This window comes from Suillus plorans, assembly GCF_016647745.1.
Source record: "Suillus plorans strain S12 chromosome Unknown HD556scaffold_34, whole genome shotgun sequence".
Taxonomy (NCBI): Eukaryota; Fungi; Basidiomycota; class Agaricomycetes; order Boletales; family Suillaceae; genus Suillus; species Suillus plorans.
This window is the reverse complement of record NW_024537418.1, coordinates 334,103-359,567: the sequence shown is the minus strand read 5'-3', so window position 1 is coordinate 359,567 and position 25,465 is coordinate 334,103. Positions and strand designations below refer to the sequence as shown.

General features: G+C 46.8%; 7 protein-coding genes across 7 annotated transcripts; 1 reads left to right on the top strand and 6 right to left on the bottom strand.

Moving 5' to 3' along the window:
* Nucleotides 1-1,407: 1,407 nt before the first annotated feature.
* On the bottom strand, nucleotides 1,408-1,937 carry HD556DRAFT_1238725 (uncharacterized protein; the record flags this gene model as incomplete). Its single annotated transcript, XM_041297994.1, has 2 exons — nucleotides 1,408-1,785; nucleotides 1,839-1,937. Coding segments are annotated over 2 exons (477 nt in total), but the record flags the coding sequence as incomplete, so codon positions are not given.
* A 45-nt stretch (nucleotides 1,938-1,982) lies between these two features.
* On the bottom strand, nucleotides 1,983-4,092 carry HD556DRAFT_1238859 (uncharacterized protein; the record flags this gene model as incomplete). Its single annotated transcript, XM_041297999.1, has 2 exons — nucleotides 1,983-3,449; nucleotides 3,508-4,092. 2 exons carry the CDS (start codon nucleotides 4,090-4,092, stop codon nucleotides 1,983-1,985), a joined length of 2,052 nt encoding a protein of 683 aa, XP_041159390.1.
* A 1,185-nt stretch (nucleotides 4,093-5,277) lies between these two features.
* HD556DRAFT_1444216 (uncharacterized protein) lies at nucleotides 5,278-7,513 on the bottom strand (the record flags this gene model as incomplete). Its single annotated transcript, XM_041306745.1, has 9 exons — nucleotides 5,278-5,863; nucleotides 5,915-6,060; nucleotides 6,110-6,244; nucleotides 6,300-6,453; nucleotides 6,511-6,725; nucleotides 6,772-6,898; nucleotides 6,951-7,130; nucleotides 7,186-7,202; nucleotides 7,262-7,513. 9 exons carry the CDS (start codon nucleotides 7,511-7,513, stop codon nucleotides 5,278-5,280), a joined length of 1,812 nt encoding a protein of 603 aa, XP_041159389.1.
* Nucleotides 7,514-12,829: 5,316 nt separating this feature from the next.
* Nucleotides 12,830-15,656, top strand: HD556DRAFT_1378426 (uncharacterized protein). The gene is made up of 12 exons (XM_041303152.1): nucleotides 12,830-13,241; nucleotides 13,292-13,444; nucleotides 13,496-14,028; nucleotides 14,075-14,128; nucleotides 14,188-14,368; nucleotides 14,425-14,515; nucleotides 14,568-14,674; nucleotides 14,726-14,930; nucleotides 14,980-15,124; nucleotides 15,177-15,346; nucleotides 15,402-15,415; nucleotides 15,469-15,656. Exons 1-12 carry the CDS (start codon nucleotides 13,108-13,110, stop codon nucleotides 15,497-15,499), a joined length of 1,818 nt encoding a protein of 605 aa, XP_041159388.1. The 5' UTR covers nucleotides 12,830-13,107; the 3' UTR covers nucleotides 15,500-15,656.
* A 2,450-nt stretch (nucleotides 15,657-18,106) lies between these two features.
* HD556DRAFT_1444213 (isoprenoid synthase domain-containing protein) lies at nucleotides 18,107-19,445 on the bottom strand (the record flags this gene model as incomplete). The annotated part of the gene is made up of 6 exons (XM_041306744.1): nucleotides 18,107-18,178; nucleotides 18,242-18,360; nucleotides 18,413-18,515; nucleotides 18,658-18,736; nucleotides 18,792-18,858; nucleotides 18,908-19,445. The coding sequence occupies 6 exons, from the start codon at nucleotides 19,443-19,445 to the stop codon at nucleotides 18,107-18,109; spliced, it is 978 nt and encodes a 325-aa protein (XP_041159387.1).
* A 1,963-nt stretch (nucleotides 19,446-21,408) lies between these two features.
* Nucleotides 21,409-23,164, bottom strand: HD556DRAFT_545330 (UbiA prenyltransferase family). Its single transcript, XM_041310913.1, has 9 exons — nucleotides 23,051-23,164; nucleotides 22,719-22,995; nucleotides 22,497-22,649; nucleotides 22,324-22,441; nucleotides 22,184-22,272; nucleotides 22,036-22,132; nucleotides 21,945-21,981; nucleotides 21,647-21,889; nucleotides 21,409-21,591 (listed from the first exon to the last, which is right to left on the bottom strand). Exons 2-9 carry the CDS (start codon nucleotides 22,801-22,803, stop codon nucleotides 21,511-21,513), a joined length of 903 nt encoding a protein of 300 aa, XP_041159386.1. The 5' UTR covers nucleotides 22,804-22,995; nucleotides 23,051-23,164; the 3' UTR covers nucleotides 21,409-21,510.
* A 126-nt stretch (nucleotides 23,165-23,290) lies between these two features.
* HD556DRAFT_544450 (isoprenoid synthase domain-containing protein) lies at nucleotides 23,291-25,166 on the bottom strand. Its single transcript, XM_041310909.1, has 7 exons — nucleotides 24,471-25,166; nucleotides 24,353-24,419; nucleotides 24,219-24,297; nucleotides 24,059-24,161; nucleotides 23,890-24,008; nucleotides 23,378-23,839; nucleotides 23,291-23,313 (listed from the first exon to the last, which is right to left on the bottom strand). The coding sequence occupies exons 1-6, from the start codon at nucleotides 25,015-25,017 to the stop codon at nucleotides 23,717-23,719; spliced, it is 1,038 nt and encodes a 345-aa protein (XP_041159385.1). The 5' UTR covers nucleotides 25,018-25,166; the 3' UTR covers nucleotides 23,291-23,313; nucleotides 23,378-23,716.
* Nucleotides 25,167-25,465: the final 299 nt, after the last annotated feature.

The window sequence follows — 25,465 nt, the reverse complement described above, 5'->3', positions numbered from 1 at the left end:
ATATGCGACCCGTCAGATACAGAAGGCTGCTCACGTTGTGCTCCCATAATTCCTAAAGTGTGCTGTGACATCCATCACCCTTTAGCGTTCTCATCATTTGATCCCATCATTGTCCATCAACCACCTAGGCTTCCTATCCGCTCTCGACTTGCAAAATATACCATGGGCCCACAGGAGTACAAATTATGCGAAGCACTGGAGGATTGGAGAGACGAGAAGACTGTGGAAATTTATGGACGCTCACACCTGATTGACCTTGGTCCAACCGTTGTAATGGGTGACTCAGTCCTTGACCGGATCGTTCACTGCGCCCATTTTGAGAAGATTAAAATCATCGAGGATCTCCGCAAGGAAACACATTGGTCTGTCAACGACGATCTGGCCAGGGAGGTGATCGCCATAATCCACCGCATCATTCCAATCTCACTCTATACCACTACCCCCCTACAACAACGCCCTCTATCCAACACTGTCAGTGCACTGAACAATGGGTTAGCTCAACACCCAGCCCTCAATCCCCCCGCTGGCGTCAAAAGGGTGTCGAGGTGCAGCGCTTGTGGTCAGGCTGGCCATAACAGTAAGTTGCTCTTTTGTTCACCTTATCTTCACTGACTCAACCTTTTGACCAGAACGTGGCCGTGTTTGTCCAATGCATCCATCGCGGATATCTTCGGCAGCTGGGAAGGAGAATGAGAATAATTCTCAGCATCTTGCGGCAAATTTTGGTAATCCAGGGCAGTGTTACGACTGGGATGAGTCGGGCTATCTCTGTCTGAGTAGACAATCGGCAGGATGCCAGATAGACGTAAGTCTGCTCTCGATTGAGAGATCAAGTGTTTCTGGCTAAGGCGAGTGTCGCTGACTCCCTTAGAATAGTGGTTCTTAGGCAGCAAGGTTGGAGACCTTGCTGAAGGACAATGTTCCAGGTAAAACCCAGTAGATTAAAGTAAAGAATACAACCATGGGTAGGTAGGTTTATATACCAGTGTTCAAGCGGAGCTTGTAAATGTGTTTATCAAGATAGAAGCAAAGAAGAGGCGGACAGCCCGCTTGGCAAGATAAGAGATAGGCATGATAAGAGATAAGCGTGGTACGGACGGCCCGTTTAAGAAGCAAAAGGAAAATGAGTATAGGGGCCTCTCTAAATGTTATTGTAACAGGCAGAGCGCTGGTAAGTAACTCTGTATCTTGCAAGAAAGGCGAATTCTGATAATCCAGGGCAGAGCGCTGGTAAGTAACTCTGTATCTTGCAAGAAAGGCGAATTCTGATAATCTAGGGCAGAGCGCTGGTCGGTGAATTCTGATAATCCAGGACAGAGCGCTGGTAAGTAACTCTGTATCTTGCAAGAAAGGCGAATTCTGATAATCTAGGGCAGAGCGCTGGTCGGCCACAATTATATCTACCTATTACCAAACTAATTCAACAGCGACATCATCAACTGATGGGCGCTCATCCTCGCCTCCCCCAACGGCAGCTTCTTGCCCTCCGTCTTCGTTATCTATGTTACTCTTTTCCATCAACTCCTGTCCCTTGGCAAGGACGTCAGGGATACTGTAATAGCTTCCACGCCCCTTCACTATTTCGTTTGGGGAGTGTTTTTTCATCTGTCTACATAGGACTTGGAACGTTTTTGACAAATCTGCCTCCGCATGTCGCGTCGTTTGTTGAGTGTGCAGGAAGTCATTCTGGAACATTGTATGTAAGTTCCGGTATATCTGAATGAGTGGAGATTCCATTATAATCCTCGAAACAGTGTGGTTTGATCCTTTTCCTCCATTGATAACCTGTGACTCGTACTTACTGACTTGCATCTTTAATAGTGACGAGGGACACGTACCTTTGTGAAAAGGTTGTTCAACTCAACGCACCAGTCTACCCCTCGAAATTTTCCTTTCCTCCCAGTTGGATTGATCATGATGTGATAGTGAACAGCCCGTCTACTAATTGTAAGTCTTTAGTAGATGAGGATGCTTCGGAACGCTTACTTCAATCCTGCAGGATACACGAAATGTACTTTGCACAGGAAGTCTGTCATAGCGTTTGCATATTTATGTTTTCCTGTAGCCTTAAACATGGGGATCCATGTCACAAGGCAAGTCTCAACCCGTCCGATGTCTCCGCTATTCATTGCATATGACAGCTCCTCGTATACAAGCATGTACTTGTTCAAGAGGAGTCCATTTTCATATTGCACGTCACGTTGAGGTGCTGGCGTGCGTCGCATGCGTCGAAGTTGGTGACCTGCAACATAATTACGAGCAAGGGTGCGTGCCATTGCTTCGATGTCTTCCCAAGTTGGCTCTGATACTGCAAATTCCTCCAGACTTGTCCACTTTGGGTCGCGTTTCTTGGCCTCGACTCTCCAACAATCAAGGCGACGACAAATACCGTCGTGCATAATCAGTTCATGCATACGACGGAACCCCGGCTTTGATCCGTAGTGGCCAGTTTCCTTTGGTCGCAAGATACCTACATCTCGCATGAGGCTAGTTTCATCGAGTCGTGCTGCACTGGCCTGCAGGAATATCCGCCAAATTGTGTCTGCAGCCGCCATCTTCAAATGACAAAGACCAGGGACGAAGATAATGTGTTGTAAACAGTTCCACGGTGTGTTTTCTATTCCTCGACACTGCTGTGCTGATTGAAGACGTTCCCCTGTCCCAAGGTCACCATGGAACAGAACTACGTACTCTGAGATGTCGGGCATCTCTGGATCATCGACAACTGCAGGATCTCTGATTCCGCCCTGCTCGAGCAGGTCAACAACGCTTTGTATATTACCTGCAACTGTTGAATTACTAATATCCATTGCAGATGTAGCGATAATCGGTGTTTTGGTGATGGGGATGGCTTCAATGGCCTCGGGTTCGTGAAGTTGGTCACGGAATCGAGAGAAGTACGGAGGGCCGTATGAAATGAGGTCCGAGAGAAACTTCCATGCATTAAATCTATCACGACGGCTAAGACCTGATTCATCAGGTGTGTCCATGTGAAGACCGAGCAGGTGTGTCCATCCTTTCTTTGGTGGCACTTGTACTCGGGTATTAAATGGCGATGTCTTCCACAGCTCTTCGGAACACCTAAGGTCCTCCTTGGAGATCTCATGCTGCAGTGGGAACATCAGGCCGGATGTGAGATGCTTGAGAGATTCCGTCGAATTTTCAATTTTGTGCTGATGAGTTTTCAGGTCTACGTCAAAGTTGTCATATGCATACGCTGCAAGAAGTGACCGTCCAAGGGACTGGAGGTGTTGGTGAGTTTGCGCTGATAATGATTTCGTCGCGGCATGAATAGCATTTGCAGATACTGATACACCTATCCGTTCCAGCGTTTCGATGACTTTCTGTGGTGTGTGCGTCGATTGTAGGAAGATCCCAAGTAGACTTTGAAAGGTATTTGACCGCTGATTCGTACTCCTTGTCATAATACTGAGAACGGTGATTTTTTTCTTGATTACATGTAGCGATGTCAGTAATATTGATTCGAAAGGCAGCGAAATCGCGCACGAGCAAGATCTTTGCTGTCCATCGTGTCTGCAGTCTGGTTCTATCGAATTCCGCGTTGTTGGTATCAAGCCTTGATATCAATGATCCCTCGAGATCTCCTTCTCCGATCTCCTCCCAGTAAGCTTCTTCGTCGCTATTATTCTCCATGATAACATCACCATCGTGATCCCTCCTGATGGCTACTTTAGATCGTGTTCGCCCAGACAACATGCTCTCGAGTAAGTCCCATGTTACCGGTGCAGATTTCTCCATGATTCCAGCTAACTCGGCCACCCTAAAATCCTCCAGTTGCTTCACCGTGGTGTGTGTCACATTAAAGTGAGTTCCGTTATCCTTGGCAGCAAGGTCACAGATTTCTCGTGCACAGATTTCCTTCGTGATATCAGTAGCCCATTTCGATCTGGTACTCGTGGTTTGTTTCACAAGAGCATCAAGAATTTCACGGCCATTAACGAGGATATCTTCTACAGCCGGATGAGTACCATATCTTTCACTTGATAGAAGCACTAGTATAAATTCTGATGCTGAAATGCCGACGCGCTGTAGGGTTTCGAGAACGTCGTCCACCGAGTCTGTTAATGACATATTGATATATATATACGTATATATTTATTAGCGATACATATATATTTCAACTTCCGCAGACTTTTCTGGGTTTTTGCCGCTGTGGCTGCCCTTGTTTACAAATGTTTTGTGCCAGCCGCTGTTGGAGAGGTTGGGGGGATAAAGTTTGGCTGGGTTTGAAAGGTTTGCGCACGTTTCCGGTTTACTAAGCATTAACTACCGCACTCGGATGCCGCTCCCTTCCTCTCCAACAAGGATGGGAAGGAGCCTGACTATCACCGTGACTGAGTAGAACCAACATCATTGGTTTAGGGCAGGCAAGTTCGTGTTAGTCAGTATAATCACTTCGCGCTGTTGCAAATCACTTTATGTAACACTTAACGCAAGTCTCTGCAAGAGAAGAGAGGTCAACGTCAGTCATAAAATTGGTGATAAACTTCACTGGCACTGACCAGATTCGATGACTTCAAGCTGCAGTGCCCCAAATCTGACGACAATACTATCCAATCAATGCTTCAGGTAATCTCTCAACCACATAACCCAATTCAAGCCACTTACAGGCAGCAGCTAGGCTAACAGGCCATGTATGCCTGGCTGAATGGCAGTGCGGGCAACACCAAGTTCATCACCAAAATTCCCCAAATCGGATCTGGGCTGCTAAGGGCTGGCCAGGATGCGGAAGGTCAGAAAAGGTGGACCAGGTGCATCAGCGTACGGAAGGCGGGTAAAGAAACATATAAGGTCTGGTTGATAAAAGCTTTTTCAGGCCAGATGACGGAAGTTGAGTAGGTAACTCGCACCTTAGCATAGTTTGTGACCTTAGAAGCATTGATATGTTGAAAGTTCTGATAAGTTCTGATCACTCGAGAAAATCTGATAAGACCATTTCATTGCAGTAATGTATTACAAGGACAGAGCAGGTTCTAAAAGTACATCTAAGTGCGCCCATGCGCCAAAGCGTCCCATGACAGAAGGACTCTAGAGGTAGGATGACATGCGAAAAGAGCAAAACATGCAACGACGAACAGCGACGTGGAGTGAGGCAGATGCGGTAGTATGAGACACACACTAGGTGAGAAAATCAGTGTCAATGACGAGACAATGGAAAATCATTACAGGTCATTTTCTTCCCTTCTTTTTCTTTGGTGCACTAGCGGATGCGGCAGTCTTGCGGCCGGCCTTTGGTCGAGCTTGCTGAGGCAATCTTCAAACTGGAGTCTCAACCTCCTCATCTGACGGTTCGGATTCTGTAAGTGGGCTTTCTGGTGGGGCCACCTTTCCCTTTTTGCGGGGAAGTGGTGTGGATTCCTCGGATGGGGCTTTACGAACAGGACGTGCCTTGGGAACAGGACATGCCTTGGGAGTGGGTGGACTTGGAGCAGGTGAAGGTGAGCTCGGAGCTTGTGCCTCCACAGCAGGACGTTCCTTGGGGGTGGGTGGACTTGGTGCAGGTGACTTTGGAGCTTCCGGTCGCGCCTTCGCAATGGGACGTGGCTTAGGAATGGGACGTGGCTTGGGAGTGGGTGGAGCAGGTGAGGGTGGCTCTGGAGAAGGCGAAACAGGCGGGCTTGTGACCTTGGTTGAGCGCAGCCGTGGGGGAAGCATCTCAGAACTTGCTGGAACAGGAGGAGTTGAGACAGGTTTCGCTACACTTGAGGGATTCGCAGATTGAAGGGCAAACTGTTTGCGCATCAGCGCAATGTCGTCCTCGTCCTCGTCCGGCTCTCCGACATCAGAGGTTGCAGAGGTCGAGAGGGCAGCAGCACGTCCAGCCTTGTCTTTGAATAGTTTCCTTAAAAAGTAAAACAATCAGTGCATGTACTACTATAAAATTTTGACATACAGGTTATAATGTTGCAGAGTCGCCATAGCCCATGCTTTGTCCGGTGGATTGCGAATGACGTCGATAATTCTGTAATAGAATTTTTGATATGAGAAATTTCCATCGTCCGTGGACCACTTGTCACGAGAGGTAATTGCAGAGCGTGCCTATAGAAAATGGATGAATCAGTATATTGCCTTCAAGGGAATAACTCACCTGGACAGCTGAATAAGCGATGTTTTCGGCTTCCACAGCCATCATTCTGTGAAGTACCGCATTGCAAGAGTTTGAGACATGAAAGTCGTCTCCAGCGAGTGCAGATGAGGGGCCGGTGAGTATATGTTTCATTACCTTGAATAATGTGCCAGTGAGTTCCTGTCATGAATACCAGTATACGGAAACTCACACGTTCAATGAGGAATCCTTCGAAAAGGCCGTCCTGTACGTTTGTTATGTCGAAGTCCTCCCCAGCGACTCCAGTGGCTCCAGCCCTATACATCAGGGCAGGCCAAGCTCGTGCATCCATCTTGATAGTGCCAGCCTCAAGCTTGGCTTTTGTGCTGGTTAGGCGATGTTAGTTCATAGAAATATAGAAAAAAGTATAATGTAGTACGTACACTGACGGGTCCGTTTGATACTCTGAAAGAAACTTTATGGGGCATAGCATGCGAGCGAGTTGAGGGTGGTTGAGACCCATCTGTGCACGTGATTCCTTGGTATCAGGGAAGACGGGCGGCACCAGACCTTTTCCATTAAACACTGCATAACGTGCAATGCTCCTTTTCAGATGAGCCGCATCTTCGGATCGCACCTGTCCAATCAAATATTGCATCTGTTTGATCATTAGTCAACTGAAAGGTGCATATATGCGCACATACCTCGTCAAGGATCTCCTGCAGTTCATCCGATTTTTTGCGACCACCTCTTATGAGTTCTTGAAGGTAAGGGGCACCTGTAATGATCTTCTTGAACGTCCGGAGCATCTGGTCCTGCGTATCTTTGGATCTAGTCACTGTTAGCAGTAATAAAGTCACGAAACGCAAAAAATATCACTTACATGTTAGCTAAGAGAGTATCGTGCATGTCATCTGCGTCGGAGTCATCATCCAAGTGAGCACGTGCATCCTCGATGATGGGTGCAATGCGAAAGACGTCCTTGAGGATGCAAAACATGTCGATCCCTCGAGGGATCCACCGAGCAAAGTGAAGACATTGGTCCCGTGGAGTTAAAGCACCCCTTCAGATGTTCGAGTCTTATCAGAATCAATGTCTCAAGTATTAAAGAAACTTACTTTTCCTTGCGATTATCCTTTCTATGGCTAATATGCGATATCAGTCAATATATGCATGCATATAAGTGAAAAAAACTTGCAATCGTGGACATTTAGATGCCTTAGCCTTGACATCGTGTATTTCGAGCTCTTCTCCACTATTTTCTGGAGCCTTGCATTTCCGTTTGCTGGATTTCGATGGCTCTGATGTTGACTTGCGCTTCCCAATTTTGACAGGTTGGGGAGAAGAATCGAATGATGTTACTGAAGAACCACGCGCATAGATTGAATCTGAGTCAGGGGGGTCAGAGGAGCTCGACGCCACGCCAGGACGACGATGTGAAGACATGATGGTTAAGGGTTACAACGTTAAATGTTAACATTAAGCAATGAACGATCATTTAATCATTATTTGTACATGTTAACGTGAATCTGCCATTGTCAACAGTGATTATATGCGCAACAAGAAGTACAAAATTAATACTACAGTTACAACTCGAGTGATTTACGTTACTATTAGTCCATGAAAGTAAACACGACAGCGATGAAACACGATAACCTGCAATATTGTGCTGCGAAAGAGTGATACAGTGCACGAAGAAAAAAAATTAGTCTAACTAATCGAGCTTTAAGGCTTTTACAGCTGCGGGTAAGGTCATGAGTGCATCAATCTGAGTGATTCGCGTTGTGGTAGAGCTTTCCCTGAACCCACGGCGGGGAGGCCACGTATAGTCATGCTCGTCCTGGAATTTCTTCCGTATATGGACGATGCTGGGAGGATCCGTGGGGATGACATGCAGCACAACAGGCTTTGCGCTGATGCGCTGAGGCATGTTTGAGTCCCTGCAAGCACCATAAGAGCTGAGCCAATGTCACAATAATGGATCAAAAAAAAACTTACCTGGACGCCAGTGTTGGCTCACAGACCATCGTAGTGTCTGGATCCTCAGCGACAGGCTGTGATTCACTACAAAGTCAGAATATGTTAGTACATTCAAGTTAATAAGAAGCGAAAAAATACCTCTTGGCTTGTTCATCAGCTTCGTCATCGCTATCTTTATCTTCGATCATCCTGAACATGTCACGGTCTACAAATCTATTTAATCGAGGTGAGATATTGTCCTGAGAATAAAACACCTGACTTACATGTTGACATAGAAATATCGCCAGTCGTCATCAGCCTCTTCTTCACGTCGAACAAAGGAAGGTCCCAGATACTGGTTTGTGCGTTTGTATGCATAGGCGGGAATCAAATGCACTCCGCGAATCACCTGATCAGGATCGACAAAGCCAAAGCAGCCAGAATCAACATCTGGATTGCTGGTGTCATTGGTAATAAAACCGATGCGATGCAGGCGTTTGTTTGAGAAACCAGCTGGAAAGGTCACGTCCCGTCCAAACCAGCGCACGAAAAGAACATCCATACGCCTTGAGGTCAAAGGTGTGTTATCACCACCATAGTACCAAACATTGACGTGAAATATGTGGATTAGTCGAGCATACCAGTAAGGATGCTTTTCCTCATCATTCTCGTGTGAGAGGACCATTAAATCAGCTCGAGTTCGAGGGTTAATACAATCCTGTTCCCTTCTTAGATCATAGGTCGTGTAATTGATCTGTAAAATACTATGCTCGTGAATCTTGTTGTTTGCCAGGATAATGAGGTCTCGGTCTGAATTGGAAAAGTCGTGTTCATCGCCTGAATATTCAATACCTCGGAGACGAGCAAGGAGATGATCTTTGAGCCGGGGGATGAAGTTCTGAAGGGAGCATTGTCAATACATATACAAGCATGTATGCAAAAAATAGACCATTTTAGCAGGATCATCGTCTTCAAGATCACTCAACCAGCCAGTAAGGTCGTGTGATGCCCTGGGATATTTCGAGATGTGATAGTGATCGGAGGGGGATGTTCGTTGTCGTTGTCGTCTTGACTGCCCCAAGCATACAGCAATGACCCTACCCACTTGAGTGTTGATCTTTGCAATTAGACGAGTTCGTGCCTCTTGAACCACCATATTCTTCAGCAGCGTCTTCTTGTTCTTTGGTGTCCTAGGATACCAGCGTTTAGCACGTCGGTGCTGCAGCTCACCCTAGGAGAACACCACTAAGCACTAATTCAAAAGTTAATTGTAGCACTCACCGGTTGTGTTGAATAGTTATCTGTTGTTCCCATGTGTCGGATCGTATTGGGATAGTCTCCGAGCGCATGGTACTTGTATGTCTGAAGGTTAAGGTTCTTGACCTTTGGGCCAGATGACTTTCCCTTCCCCTTTTGCTTCGAAAGTAGACCTTGCTTGGCACTCAGAGCAGCTTCGCGTCGTCCTCGTGTTGCGTACTCCTGGGGAAGTTCAGTAGTATGGTAGTGCATACATGTACTATTCTGAAAATTCCGGACTGTCTTTCCAAGAATAACTGTAGCATGGTCGAAGAGCGAAAGTGTATCATCAGTGTGCAAGCGGAGCTTGGCAAAAGCATGCCACACTGCTAAATCAAAAAGTAGGTCCAAGACCATTGAATTGTGAAGTCCTGGTAGGAGACCCTCGAAAACCGGAAGAGCACACTACATAATATCATAAGCACGACGCACAAACAATTCTATCAAATTACCTGGAGAAGATCTTCAAAATCTCGAGCTGCTAGTCGCTTCATAGCTGAAGCATTTGTATGGAATCGTTGAATAGTGCCACGGCCGAAAGTGGGGATCATTTGGTAGCTTCAATCACATGTTAGATTAGCAAAAGGCTATGAATGTAATTACTCACCGTTCGTTTAGATCCTGAATCACTGTACCACCTTGAGCATGGAGAATGCGCAATAAGTGAATAAAGATGGCCTTCCAAACGCCAAGTTCAAACTTGTGCAGTAGATCAATCACAAACATCATGAACACATTGAAGTCGAATGGTGCGAGCTGAACTGAAAATGCATTCTATGTTGGTTCATTGAGTATCAATGTGAGAATGCACGGAAAAGACAAACACTCACACGAACAGGAACATAAGATTCAGCATTGAGAAGCGCTTTGACACGAGCACCATCAACAGATGCACCTGTTTGAAAAATAAGTTTGCGAGCATCTTCTACACGACGTCAGCGCCGTTCATTATCCACCCGTTGCCTAGTCTCTCGGCATTTCATATCAAGCTTGGTGCCCATATCAGGGACATTAGCTTTCTTGACGAGGCAGCGTGGGCATAGACAGTTGCCTAAAAACTTGATGGTTGCAAGAAGAACCCTAGTAGTACAATAAGCTACTAAGCACAACAATTAAAGAAAAACTTAGACGCACTTCTCAGGATAATCTGCAGAATACGAAAAAAATCGAGGAAAAACGCGCCGTGTGATTCCATCACTACAATGAATGACTACACCATGCTCGTAGGCGTGCATAAAGTCACCATCAAGCAACAGCTTCCAGATCGCTTGGACGAGTTCACGCTTAAGGAATGTGTGGACCTGGTCCGTTGTGGCTTCGTCAAATATGTCAACATATATTTCTTGAAGATTGTTGGGGAGCTGTAATATATATAACTCAACTGCCATATAAACAGTAATGAAGATAAAACATACCGAGGGAATGTAGGCGAGGTGGTGACACGCAAAAGATGTTGGTTTTCCTCGGGTGTACTTAGATTGGTTGCCAAAGTACAGGTAGAATGGCCATAGCGAGGCGTCTCCGAAACTGGCAAGATGGGTCGCATCAGACCACATCATGAGAGGGGCCAGCACACGTTCGAGGTCGTCATCTGGCTCATGAGGAAAGGCATTGATCTCGGCATAGGCATCGAGCATGGCAGGTGAGGAGTACGCTTCGGAGAAAACTTGGACTGTTTTGGTGTCAGAGACCTTCCAGTACTCGGAATAGGGAGTCATGTGGAATGTCTTGGCAATGTCGTCCTCGAACGTTGAGCGGATGATTGACATTATCGAGCGGTGATAAATGCCTGGCACCTCGAGTTCTGGTGCATCCTTCTCAGATGGCCATGTCTGTCGTTCTTTCGGAAGGCGTATTCTGACTGTTGACTGACGCCAGCCAAATTCTTCTCGCAGTGGATTTGTCTTATCTTGTAGATATTTGTCCATCAGTTTGGACTCACGAGCGCAGTTGAAGCCAAGCAGGTCTTGCAATTTGAAGGCTGGGTGCTGATGGAAGTGAGATAGTCGGTTAACTTCAGCATCGGACTTGTCATTAGTTCCGGTGTAGCGCCAGGTCATCATCAACCCACACGTCGGATTGGTAAACGGATCGAAAATATGATCTATATCCACATCGGGTGGTGCAAATCCTGTAGATGCATGCACATCGGATGACTCTGCTCGTTCTCCATCTAGTGTTGGTGCATCTGTTCGATTAACTAGAGATGAGTCATTCGGAGGAATGAATGTGGGGTGCGTAGGGTAGATTCGATATAAGCCCATGGAATCTGGCTCGGTCTCGAATGGTTTGGCCAATGGCTGCTCATCGAGAGAAGGCTCAGATGGAGGTCGTGGAGGAGATGGGTGATACTCGGGTTGTTGCCGTGGCATGTGTGCCAGGGGTATATCTGAGCCAGGAAGATAGTTGATGAACCGTCGAGGCATGCGGATAGCACGCCCCGAACGTTTTGAAGTAATGGGTGGAGGTGGGGTGGGCGGAAGTGCCTGAGCTGACGGTCCTGCAACAGGTGCATCCTAAAAGAAATTACTACGATACATGCATATAATCAGTCATGAACTTACTACATCATGTGGCTGACCTGAAGGCCCTGCAGCCTGAGGATCATCAAACGGAATGTTCTGATCAAGGTCGACGTAGTCGAGTTCTTGCTCAACAACGGGGGTAGGTAAACGAGACTTCTTGGCATTGCGGAGCTTGTCTCTGGCTTGCGACTTTCGTTTGTTCTCCCGCTTTGCAAGAACTGACTCCAGGGTGAATGCGCGGTTCTGCTGGCATTGCGAGGCATGCTTGGAGAGCTGTTTCTGTGTTTTGTAAGATTTCCCACAACCAATGCAAGTAGGAATGTCCATGGCGAAAGCCTGCAACGAAAACTTGAGAATATGAAGGGCAGGGAATCAACTCACAGGTTTGGAGTGCTGAGGTTCCAAGTCGGAGCTGATATTCAGCAGCCATAAGGTCACCATGCGGAGAGGAAAGGTCGGTTCCTTATGTAGAGACAGAACTTCAGAATATGAATAACGGAGAATCACTCACCTTGTCATTCCGAGTTGAATATGGCCATTGGTCACGCAATAAGCACAATAGATCCCCAAGTTTGTGGTGGCACTCAAACCGGAGGGTCTATTGAGCTGACCGCATGAGGGTAATGCGAGATGAAAGGGCAAGGTCACTGCACTAAGTAACCGCGAGTCCCGGGCCATGAAGAAGTGTCACAGCATGTGACATGTTGGCCAACTGGCCGATTGAGATCAGGACATATCTGGGGAGCATGAATAATATCTGAACTTACCAGAGGCACGTCAGACTGACGGGAACCTTAGGAACACACAAGTGTGCTGCTGTACGTCTGAGGGAGTGGTGTTCAACGTGCGAGCTCATTGCCATCACACGTCATCACACCGTCGGCTCTCACAAGTGTGTGGCGCGGGAAAATGTCCACATAAGGCAAGTTCAGACTTGGGGAATTTTGGTGATGTTGTTGCCGATGGCTGTATGTCGAATGCATGTACACAGGGTTAACGTTGAAGCTTCGAACTTCGAAGCCGCTCATGCACATAGATCCGAACTTAGATAAATTTCACAGCGAGTGAAACTGGGCGTAGGGCTCCAAATTGGAAGCTCTGTCCTGTTCAGAACTGTACAGGTCATATGAGATACACGACATGAGGCACAACACGCCTTGATCTGCGCCTCCAAAGTTGGTATGTGACCTCTGAAATGTAAAGCATGCCCTTTTGCATATAAACTTGGATACATGAATTGCCTGCCTTCAGATTACTATTATGCTTCCACGGGAACCGTATAAGGGCCCAACGCGAAAGCTAGTGCTTGCATTTGATGTCGGGACCACGTTCAGTGGAGTCTCGTATTGTATGCTAGATCCGGGGGAGGTGCCTGTAATTCGAGGAGTGGCAAGGTCAGTAGCTGGCTCAAGCTGCATGTATCTGGCTCATGGTGGGATTACAGATATCCTGCGCAAGAACATGTCGGAGGTGACTCCAAAATACCATCAATTCTTTACTACGACCTTCAGGGAAACGTCCGAGCCGTGGGTGCTGAGGCTCTGCAGGAGCATATCATCGAACAGGCAGAAGACGAGGAATGGGTGAAGCTTGTATGGTATGTATATCGTCGAGGGTAAAACATAGGCTATATATTAATCTTGGTCAGGTGGAAACTTCATCTTCGCGCCAAGCATCTGGCATCGTCTCACATACGAGATGGCGATATAAATCCTCTCCCACGAGGCAAATCCGCAGTAGAAGTCCTCGCCGACTTCATACGCTACCTCTTCCAATGCGCTCGAACTTATATCCAAGAATCACATTTGGATTTCTGGAGATCGATCAAGAACTCCATCGAGTTCGTATTCACGCATCCGAACGGCTGGGAAGGCCAACAACAGCAACAAATTAGACGCGCTATCGAGCTCGCTGGCCTCGTATCATCTAAAGAGGAGCAATCACACGTGCACCTCTTAACTGAGGGCGAAGCGAGTCTTCATTTCTGTGTTACCAACATGATTGCATCAGATACATTCTCCAAAACCCCTATAGATGTGTCAGGTTACTCCGACGATGAGGAAGATCAATCTGACAACCAGGGAGTCATTATTGTTGATGCCGGAGGTGGAACCATCGATCTCAGCGCCTACTCAATGAAGCTATCTCCGACCTCTTTCGAGGAGATTGCCCCAGCTGAATGTGAGCACCGCTTTCCTGTGTTGTTCCCTTGCTGAAGCCCACTCAGGTTGCTTGCAGGGCTCAGTCCTTGTTACTACTCGTGCCATTACTCTGTTACAAGGTTTGTGAATGCATCAATCATACAGGGAACCAAAAACTGATGGTCATTTGGTTGATCAGAGAAGCTTTCGGGCTCGAAGTACTCCGACCCCAAGATTATTGCACAAATAGCAGAAACCTTCGACAACAGCACGAAACTTCGGTTTCGTAAGCCCGATGAACCATCTTACATTAAATTTGGTACGACCCTTGACAAGGATCTCAAGTACGGCATTCGATCAGGGCAATTGAAATTGGCCGGGTTCGTCCATATTCTTTAGGATACCTTCATGACGATACTTATGCTTTATTGTACAGCCAGAACGTTGCCGACTTGTTTGAACCATCCATCGAAGCCATCATCGAGGCTTTTGAGCAGCAGAGACGCGCGGCTTCGATTCCAATCAATGTGAGCGTCATATTTCGCTCATAACTGGACGGATCGTGATATCGTCATGAAGTTGGTTTGTTTGGTTGGCGGTTTCGCTGCCAGCGACTGGCTGTTCGCGAGACTCCAGGAATATTTTCTACCCCTAGGCATCAGCTTCTGTCGCCCTGATGCTCATGCGTAAGCCCTCAACTGTCAACGTGACTACTTCTACTGATCAGGTAACTGCAGCAATAAAGCTGTTGCTGATGGAGCAGTTTCGTTCTACATTGACCACCTAGTATCGTCTCGAGTTGCACGTGTCATTTATGGCATTGAATGCCAATGGCAGTACAACTTTCAAGATCCTGAACACCTAGCCCGACAACATAAAGCTGTCATCGATGTGGACGGCAAAACGTATATCCAGGAATGTTTTGAGAGTATCTTGCTGAAGGTGAATAAAGCACATCCAACCATTCGGTACATGCTGATCTGCTTTACAGGGAACGCAAGTATCTGAGCAACGCGAATTCCGGAAGTCCTTCAAAGCCACCCGGAAATCACTTGCTGCATGCAAGAGTCACAGCACGGACATAATGTGTTACAAGGGTGCGCTCCAGGAGCCGCGGTGGTTGGACACTGAACCGTGTATGAGTTATTCGCGGCTCAAGTATACTCATACTGACTTGATTCAATTCAGCCTCGTTTACCACGCTATGCACGATTCATGCTGACCTCCGCGAACTATCCCGAACACTTCGTCCTAAAAGATCGGCTTTACATCAAGCGAAGTATTACGAGTTTGAATTCGACGTCATCATTTTATTTGGTCACACAGAACTGAAAGCACAGATCAGTTGGAAGGAAAAGGTTCGCAACTTGTTTTCATCCATCCACTTCCTCGCTGATCTGGAACGTTGCAAAGGGTGTTGAAATGCGGTAAGCCCAATTCATAGTTTTATGATTATCTGTGTCCCCTCAATCAGTAATAGGAGCCCGGCAAGTATAGTTTACGACGAGTAGCGTCAAGGCCGAACTGCAACTATTCTTACTTGTTGCAAGTCGCAAAAGCGTGCCAGTATCATGTAGGACAGTCATATCATCTGAATCATCTGTATCCATGTCACCTCAAATATTATCGAGATCCCCATACTTTTGAGTCTGGGCTCTGAACAGCACAATTCCAAGGTACTGTTCAACAGAGCAATTCAGCCGTTTCCAGGTCCATTCAGGCATCACAGTGGTAGATTATGATGGTTGCAGAGCAGAGCAGAAGTCGAACATCAAACAGCCGACCGAGTCATTTGAACGAACCAACTTCTTCATTTCCATTGGCGCCGATACTTTCTGGGAAATGAGAAACATGTATTGGCTGCACCCTCGAAAATCTACACTGGCACCCTGCCTTGAAACAAGACTGCGATGGAAATTGTTTGTCTCACTCGAACTGACCCGGATCCCTGATGCCCGATGGGCTGACGAGGTCGGTTGTGTCCAATGTCCATGATACACACACTATTGCCTGCATTTCTCTTGAACCCTGCTACTTCATCGAGTTGAGTCCCCACTCTTGATAATTTCTGTTGCATATTCTATTCCCCGAATTTTGCAGAATGTCAGAATCGATTTGAATTTAGAATGACCAGTCTAGGACAACATCCGATGAGCCAAAGTCTCAGAGGGACACGACCTCAGCGGAGTTCAAACGGACATGCTCATCGAGCCGTATCCCGCGAATATTTTTGGAAAGCCGCATGTTCATGCACATGCTCCGCCTCAACTCTGCCCACCCATCTGCCCATTTTCTTTCGTGCCCGCTAGGAGGCTAGCGCATCGAAGAACCACCGAGATCAATATATGGCATAGCAGCACATCGGAGGACTGGTGAGCCGCAGATATTGTCATATATAAAGAATGTTTTTGTTATATTGGAATATAAAGTCATATAAAGCCATGTATAACGTCGGAAAACCACCGCAATCAACGTAAAGCACCCTGGGGAGACTCGAAACCCACTGTGTTGCTACATTGCAGCGAAAAGGCTCTTAACGTTTAACATCTATGGAAGTAGGTTCTTGGCGACAGTGAGCAAACACTGTATATGCACAGTAATGGACACAGCAACTTTCATACTCCGCTTAGAGGTGCCGATGTGTCCGCCGTGTTCCAGACTTTGGCCCAAACGACCACAATTTTTGGAAGAAGCGAGCCTATTGTTTTACACAGCTAGCACATAGCAGCAGCGCCACTGTCATACTGCATTTCGGGGCTGCCATGTCTAACAATACACTCTGGTACCATTGTACCAAGTGTACCACTTGCACACGTCCGGCCTCCAATATTAATACTCTCCCTCCGATACGCTTACAGCAACTAAACGCACTCTCTCTTTACCCAACCCCTTCCTCGCTCCTTGGGATATCCGGTCTCGCTCCAGGTTCTACATACTTAGGGTAAGATGCATCTTTTCTTTTGGCCCCGCGACAGCACTTCCCTCATCTTGCAGGCATATTTTGCCACTTGTTTTATCTGTTTCTTTTGCCATTAGCTACCGATTCCGCCCTCATTCTAACCTCCCATGCCAATTGAAGTAGGCTACCATCAGCGCATCAATGAGGCCCCCGCTCATCACGTGATACCGAAGAATCTCCTGGCGACGTATCGCCCGTTTATCAAAAGATTAGTCTTGGGTATCAAGTGTGTAGCATACACATAAAAATTCCTCTTATAAGTACAGGTGATGTCTACATCTTCTTCCTCCCACCAATCCTTCCCTGGTTCTCAGATGGAATCGACCTACGGACGCAATGAGACATGGAGCATCACGGTCAGAGTTGAGTACACTGCAGCTGGCTCTTTGAAATGTTTTTTTTCTGTTTAATTCATGTCCATTTGGGGTACAGTACCCTATGTAGGACAATGCTAACTAGGAGAAGGGGGACACCCATGTCCCCCGCCGCGTCTCCGGTTCCGCAAATGCCCTGACAGAGGGGTGACCTCTATCAGTCCGCCGTTCCCGCCGGCCGTTTTAGATGCGCGAACCTTCCAATCCACGGCCGTACATTTCGTGATAGGTTGGTCCTGGACGTGTGCTGTGGATGATACAACTTTGAAATGTTGTATCATCCATGTGTTCATGGCGCTTATGTATAGGCCACTATGCAACAAAGAAGGTTCTTTGCCAAAGGAAGGCACCGCATGACTTACAGGTGAGGGTACATTGTGACTGGTTGGTAACGAAGGTAAGGACTCGGAATCCTGGCCAGAGCATTATTAGTTAGTATCTTACTATGTGCGTTGATCGGCTGTTAGCTCTCAATGTGATCACCTCGATATTATATTTGCACTCCCACCCAGTCCCACCATGTGGGCCGATGCTCATTGTTGGTGTCGGATCAAACCCGCACTCGCGCCACCCACCTCGTCAGTGGGGAAAGAGTACACATCGGCCAGTAAAGCAAAAACATGATATGTATGAACTGCGATACATTCGGAAACACCATTCAGATTCGTGACTAGCTGGGTAACTACAAAATTCCACTTCTTCAAAGACGTAGTCAGTATTTACAAGTCCAAGTTTCATTTTTGACTTAGTTGAAGGCCTTGATTTCTATCCCACACAAATAATGTTTACACATGAAGGACATCGAGTATCATCTCGAGCTTGGGATTCCCGCCAAGTCGTGCAATCTCATCTCGGGCCTGAATTACAAAACAGAAACTCAGCAGCGAGCGTGCAGGTACAACGGACAACGGACAACGGACCTGCTGCTCCAAGCTTTGCATGACCATGAGCGTGTAATCAAATGACTTTGTCTTCGTCCGCAGATAGTCGATGGCGTGATGCTTCAGAGTCGGTGTGGTAGGACGTTTTTGCAGCACACCTGTATAACGGTGGTTAATCAGGTTGTGCACCTAGATGCAGGATCTACGCACTCGTCACAACTTTACTTTGGTCATCCGCACGGACTCCGTGAACAATTGGAAAGGAGAATTTGCCTTCTGTGAGATCTTCTGCAAACCCCTTATTGTCATTGTACTGGATAACATCTTTAAGCTTCTTTCATCTGGTTTGGATCATAAAGTACGCATGGACCACGAGTGCCTCAAAATACATTGCAACCAGATGGTGCTTGTTGATAGACACTGGAGGTACAAGCGCACGCAGATGGCAAGCTTACCTCTGTACTTTGCAAGTTCATGTAATCATCCCGAATCTGGAAGTACACCCCAATAATGTTCACCAAAGGGATAAAATCGCTAAGGATTTCATGAATAGCTATTTACAACAAATGCTTAAAGCGAGAAGACTCACACCTCAAGGTTCTTCGTTGCTAGCGCCATCATCAGCCTGACAGGCATCCTAAAACCACCGCCAGTCTCTGCACACTGAAAATTAAAGTGTGATATGCCAAAGTGGCATGGACGTACTATTGTTGACCATATAAGTATACTCTTCCATCGTTGGGCATTGCAATAAATCTCGCCACATGATCTCCATCCCCTGCCCACGGTGTAAGTTCAAAAGCTCTTCCGTGGCTATTAAATCCAAATCCCTAGTGCCTCCCACCCTCACCGCATCCCCATCTTCACACTGTTTTCTCAGCTTCGCGAGCTCCTTATAGGCCAAGAAATACACATAGTTAGCAGTGTTAATAGTTTGCGGGACGCCGTATATCCTATGTGCCACAGGCCGTCCCCTTCGCAGCTGCGCGTCATCCTCTATGTCATCGATCATCAAACTTGCATTATGCAGCATTTGAATGACACGGTCTATTATCTTGAGCTGGTCGCCCGGCACTGCAAGCCACATGTTGAAAGCCTCGAGGAGTAGTGAACGGATGCCCTTGCCAGGATTAGAGGAAATATAGGTAAAGGGTTCCAATATGAGTGATTCGTTCGCTTCCGACCATTGCGAGTCTAGTGTGGACGAGAGCAAATTGAGCAGAGAGAACTGGGAGGACGACATTGGAGATATGGATGCAGAGAAAAAGATTCGCATCGATGTAGTTAAATGTAGTAAGAAATTTGAATGTGCTGGTACTGCCTCCGACCACCGGAGGGAGCGTTCGCCGCAAAGCGGTTTCGCAATCATTCTTAACTGTGTCATATGGTCCCCTTGAAGAAGTCGCACTTCGAGAACCCGTCACAGTATACATTAAAACAGGTTCTTGACAAGATCAGATGTGATGCCATCTGACGGATCTGATCTTGGAAACGATGGTCCTTACGGTATATTTTTTCGAAGTTCATAAACAAAAAATGACTCTGGTAAGCTGGCCAGCTAGCCAATGGTGAGATACAACGTACTCTATTCATGGACATAACCAGTTGCACTGCATGCAGACGTGGCGGCAACTCGTGCGCTGAACGTTCCGCGATTAAGCATGCAAGTTGCCAATCTGCTATCAGTGACTGGGAACCTGCCACGTAGCTCACCGCGAGGGTGTAGTGTAGGGAACAGAGAAGAATTAGCCTCGTGGATTTGGTAAAATGGCTAGAGCGACAATTGGTAGAATGGCAGGCCGCAGAAGTCGGCAAAAAGTATTGTGAGCGTTTTTGGCTCTTTTCGACTATGTCTCTACCATGGCAAAAACATTTTGACGTCAATCACTACGCGTTAGAACGCATCACCACTAAAGTGGATACAGACGCGTACATGTGGCAGCGCTGCAGGAAGAAAGACATCTAAAAAAATCCAAACATTTATATACAAACACTAATGCATAACACGTACCGATTAGGGGAATTCTGGCAGAAAATCTCAACAGACGCCAATATGATTAATACCTAGTACTGACGGAACACAACGACCCGACCCGAAAAAACGATATGGAAACTCACCCAGAACATATGGCCAGCACAACGCAGCGCATGATGATGGAATGATCCGAGTCGGATGTGGTGACTCCACACACGTAGTAAGTACCGATGACAAAGAGAAAGCTGCCCACAGACGGGGCGCATCACACCTAATAAGAATCTTAGTATCAGATGAACGCACGCGCACTAAGATGTGAAAGAACAATATTCGTGTGAGATAACACACTCGGAGGAAAACGTCATAGACAAATGTCTACAATTATGTAAACAGAGCGAGTCACTCGAGTCATAATCACACAACACAGCGTCACAACAACACCGTACGATCGAGGCTACACCTCCTGATACTCAAAAGTGCATGAATATTCCACTCTGATGAACTCACTGAACCTCAATCAGACGACAGGATACTGGTTGACTTTCACAGCTAGATGATCGAGCCATGCACGCTTCACCAATCTTATCCTCCCGAGTTTTCAAACGTACCAAGCAGATGGGTGAGATGTTTATGGTCTTTAAGATGAGTAACACCTTCAATTTGAACGCAAGCTATCTCACTATCCGCGATCGAATGCGAGAGCGCACGATGTACCTGATAGTAGAGGCGTATTTTGTCAGGGAAGTGCCGGAAGAACCAATAATTCTCGGCAACCGAGGATGGTAGGCTGGGGTTAACAATGAACCTGTGTCCAGACTCCATACCCAAGACTATTCCTTTTTCGTGATTCCACATAAGTCTGACCCTGAGAATGACTGATCAACTTGAAGGAGCGGAAGATGCTTTTGTTTCCGCGATGGGTGGGGATAGAATGTCTTGATCGCCTTCATTTGTAGCGAGGTAGCTGCAAACTGCGCAGGTACGATCATGTTATAAAATGTTTGAGGCGGTTGTCATCACCGCTCTCGATGGATGCCGATCAGTAGTCACATTTGAAAAAGCAGCGGTGTTCACGCTTTTGTCCCCAAGAACAAAGTGGTCGGACACGAGTTTCCGGACAGGGAAACCCTTGAGCTTCTGGGTCACAATAATTGTCGACTTGCGCACGGAGATACATTCAAACGTATGTCATATTCTCATGTGTTAGTAGCGATTAAATACCAGGTCACTGTACCATTGGCGGTGAGCTAGTATGCAATTACATAAATCTTAACTGAATTCCAAAAGATAATCATGTACAAAGAGCTCAGCAAAAATGAATGAAATTGTATTTTCAACCAGCGTTGGACAAGAGTTTGAAGTGGTGATCAACAATCAATCCAACGCAAACCATCGCCCCACCGTGGCGACCGGCCTGGAGTACCATGCATATCAAAATTATGGTATATGGCTATGGCAGCTAGACACACCGTGAATGTTTTCCAGCAGTCTCTTGGATCATTATGATCAAAAGACCATATGTGCCAGAGACACAGGAGGAACGGGGTAAGGACACTCATCATGTAGAACGGAAGGCGCTGGTCGTTCAAGTAACCAGCCCACAAAAGACATGCAAAGAAGGTTGCATCGAATAAAGTCAATACAGGACGGATGGCTTTGCCCAGATGGACTGGCATGGATTTGACTCCAGCCTTCTCATCATCTTTTATGTCCTGAGAAATATGATCAGCACATGTCTCTGAGTGCAAGAATCTTTCAAATGGCCACCTGGCATGCGTAAATGGTGTCGTAGATACAAGTCCAGCTAAGGAAGCATCATCAGCATGACTGAACGAAAGTTGCCTTCCTTGGCACCCACCAGCACGACGCAATTGCTATGTTCAAGATTATACCCAAATTATAATGGTCAGTCATTGCGACCCACGTTCCTGGGACGGCCCAGCTAGAAGCAAAGCCTTAAAAACAAGATAAGGGGAAATACTTTTCCATGCAACGTAAAGTCATACCGAGGAACAAAGAGGGCCAATTCATCCAACGCTTCATCAGCGGATACGTCGCGATACAAACGGGGAATGCAACGACACCGAGTGTGAAACTTGAATAGTCTGTCAGAGAAGTTTCGACATTTCTTGAGTGATCCACTCACGCTTTGGTGCCACAAGTAGAAAACAAGTAGAAAAGGGCGGTAATGAGAACAGCCAGAAGCATTGAAGCCTTTGTCCTACTGACAACTCCTGATGCGATCGGTCGACCCCGTGAGCGTTCTATTCCGCATCAGAGATGTCAAGAAATCACAATCGGGATTGGACTAAGACCTACCGACTTTGCGATCAAGATCGCAATCAAGCATGTCATTTAAAACACAGCCTGCGCTATGCACCAGTATGGCCAGCAATGCAAAAAATAAAGTAGTTTTGATAACTTCGTTCACCGGTAACGCCAGACGATAGGCTGCAGACAGGGAGGCCCAACCTAGACACGATATCACACATCATGGTTAAATAACAAGCACGCTGCATCATCTTCCATTTTTCATCTCACCGAAAGGCCAGAACATAAAGTCGCACCCTACTGGAAACCAGTGGAGTCTGGTGAGCTCGAACAATGCTCTTGTTTGAGAAGGCATCTCAAGTAAGGTATACGGCGGAAGAAAAACTGGATCAGCAACATCCTAGTATCAATGGCCATTGTTATACCAGCTGTCACTGCGTGATCATATGCATTGGCAAGTTGAACCATCCTATCGGTTACCGCTCCGAGTCGTTTGGCCAGAGCGCCGCTCCGCCGCTCATTCAACAGTGAGTTTGCCGCTTTCAAACTCAATGTTTCTTTCATCGATTTCATCTGATGAGGTGGCGACTTGAATTACTTACCCGTGTAAATCGCCGAGTTGCCAATTGTGACATAATGCACCGCTGGAAAAAATGCACCCCCGCACCAGCTCCATGTATACGTAGATCGTGAGCCCACGACTTCCGAAGTAGAGGATACCATGGCCATTATGAAATTGATCATTTGAAATTTGTTTGGAGTGCTCTAGAAGTACTCATTCGCAATTGTATTGTTCGTGGAAGATGATAAAATCTCTGCTGTCTTGAGCATGTGCCGCAAAGCAGCTCTTTAACCGTGTTTTGTTCTAAGAGTTGTACCAAGAATACAATTAGATTCAAAATTAATTGCCAGTGGTCATAATTCCCTACGAATTGTATCACTGTGCCATGTTTGACCTCCAGCGATCGACCATCCTTCGCTTCAAATAAGCTGTGTATGGGAAAATAATGGTTGAGCTCAAAATTTGAGGGGAAACTGTGGCCCCTTCCCCATTGTTATGTCGAAGTCAATACAAAACTCGAATGAGCTAGGTGATCATGCGGAGTAACGGAGTCGGGGACTGACGCGACTGAGCGATCAATAAGTTTGTAAGCGCGATCGAGATCGCTGGGCCGACTTTTAAGTACATTTGCTTACTAATGCAGCCCCAGAGCCGCCTGTACCCCCTATAACGTCGAAACTCCACGAGTTCAACATTCATTCTCGATTCAAGGTACAATTCCTTCATCTACACACCCACCCAAATAATGTAAATCATGTCCTACATGCAGGGCATCCAATATCTTCTCAAGCTGGGGATTCCCGCCAAGGCGTGCAATCTCCTCCCGGACCTAGACGTAAAACTCAGCAGGAAGTGTGTAGGCACAGAAGACAAACAGACCTGCCGCTCTAAGCTGCTCATCACCGCGAGCGTGTAGTCAAACGACTTTGTCTGTGTGCGGAGGTAGTCAACTGTGTGATGCTTCAGGGTTGGTGTCGTGGGACGTTTTTGTAGTACGTCTGTATGATAGCGGTTAATCAATTCATGCACATCAGTATTATCTACGCACTCATAACAACTCGATTCTGTTCATCCGCACGTACTCCATGAACGATTGGGAAAGAGAATTTGCCTTCTGTAAGATCTTCGGCAAAGCTCTTGTTGTCGCTGTGCTGTAAAGCATGTCGAGTTCTTTCTTCTGGTAAGAATAACACCCTATGCAAGCTTACCTCTGTGCTTTGCAAGTTCATGTAGTCATCCCGTATCTGGACATACACTCCGAAAATATTTACCAGAGGGACGAAATCGCTGAGGATGCCATGAGCGACTAATTACGAAACATGCATAGGGGGACAGCACTCACATGTCGATGTTCTTCGTTGCGTGCGCCATCATCAACTTGATAGCTATCCTAAATCCACTTCCCGTTTCTGAGCACAGTAAGTTAGTGTTGAGTGTGCTGAAAAGGGACCTGGACATACTGTTATTGACCATAGAGATATACTCTTCCTCCGTCGGACACTGCAACAAATCTCGCCACAAGATCTCCATCCCCTGCCCGCGGTGTAAACTTAAAAGCTCCTGCGTAACTATCAAATCCAAATCGCTGTTGCCTACCACCCTCACCACATCCCCGTCCCCGCTCCCGCCCGGTCTCCTCAGCTTCGAGAGCTCCTTATAAGCTAAGAAATATACGTAGTTCGCGGTGTTGATAGTTTGCGGGACACCGTATATCTTGTGCGCGACAGGCTGTCCCCTTCGCAACTGCGCATCGTCCTCTATGTCATCGAGCATCAAGCTCGCATTATGTAGCATTTGGACGACACGGTCTATGACCTGGAGTTGGTGGCTAGGGACCGCAAGCCATATGTTGAAAGCCTCGATGAGCAGTGTGCGGATGTCTTCGCCGGGCTTGGATGTAATATATGTAAATGGTTCCAATATGAGTGATTCGTTAGCCTGAGGCCATTGCGGCTCTAGGGTGGACGGCAATGAATTGAGAAGAGAAAACCGCTGGGAGGACGACATGAGAAACGTCGATGAGAGAATATGAAGGTATCCATCGGCATTGAACTACATATGTAGTACACCGGTCACTCAAAGAGAAATCAGCTGTCAGTACTCTTTGCGGTGCCTAGTACAATCGTATCGCGCAGTAACCATGATAGCTGGCGTTGATATAACGTGAGATGTAACTCGAAACACGTTGTGCCAGTGGATCATTACGAGAGAGCGTGGCAATAAAATAAAGAGCACCCAGTATATAGCTAGTACTATCCGCAATATTCGGCACCCCAGAAAGTCACAGCATGTTACAGTTTAAACGTTTCAAAGTGAGCTCGAAGGAAGAGCAGTGAACGAGCAAGTACAGACCAAATTTTAGTGCTGTGTGAGACTTGGACGTCAGCTTGGATCCATGATGGATAAATACAATGGGACCACCATGGGGACCATTATGTACATTGACAGCGCAGAT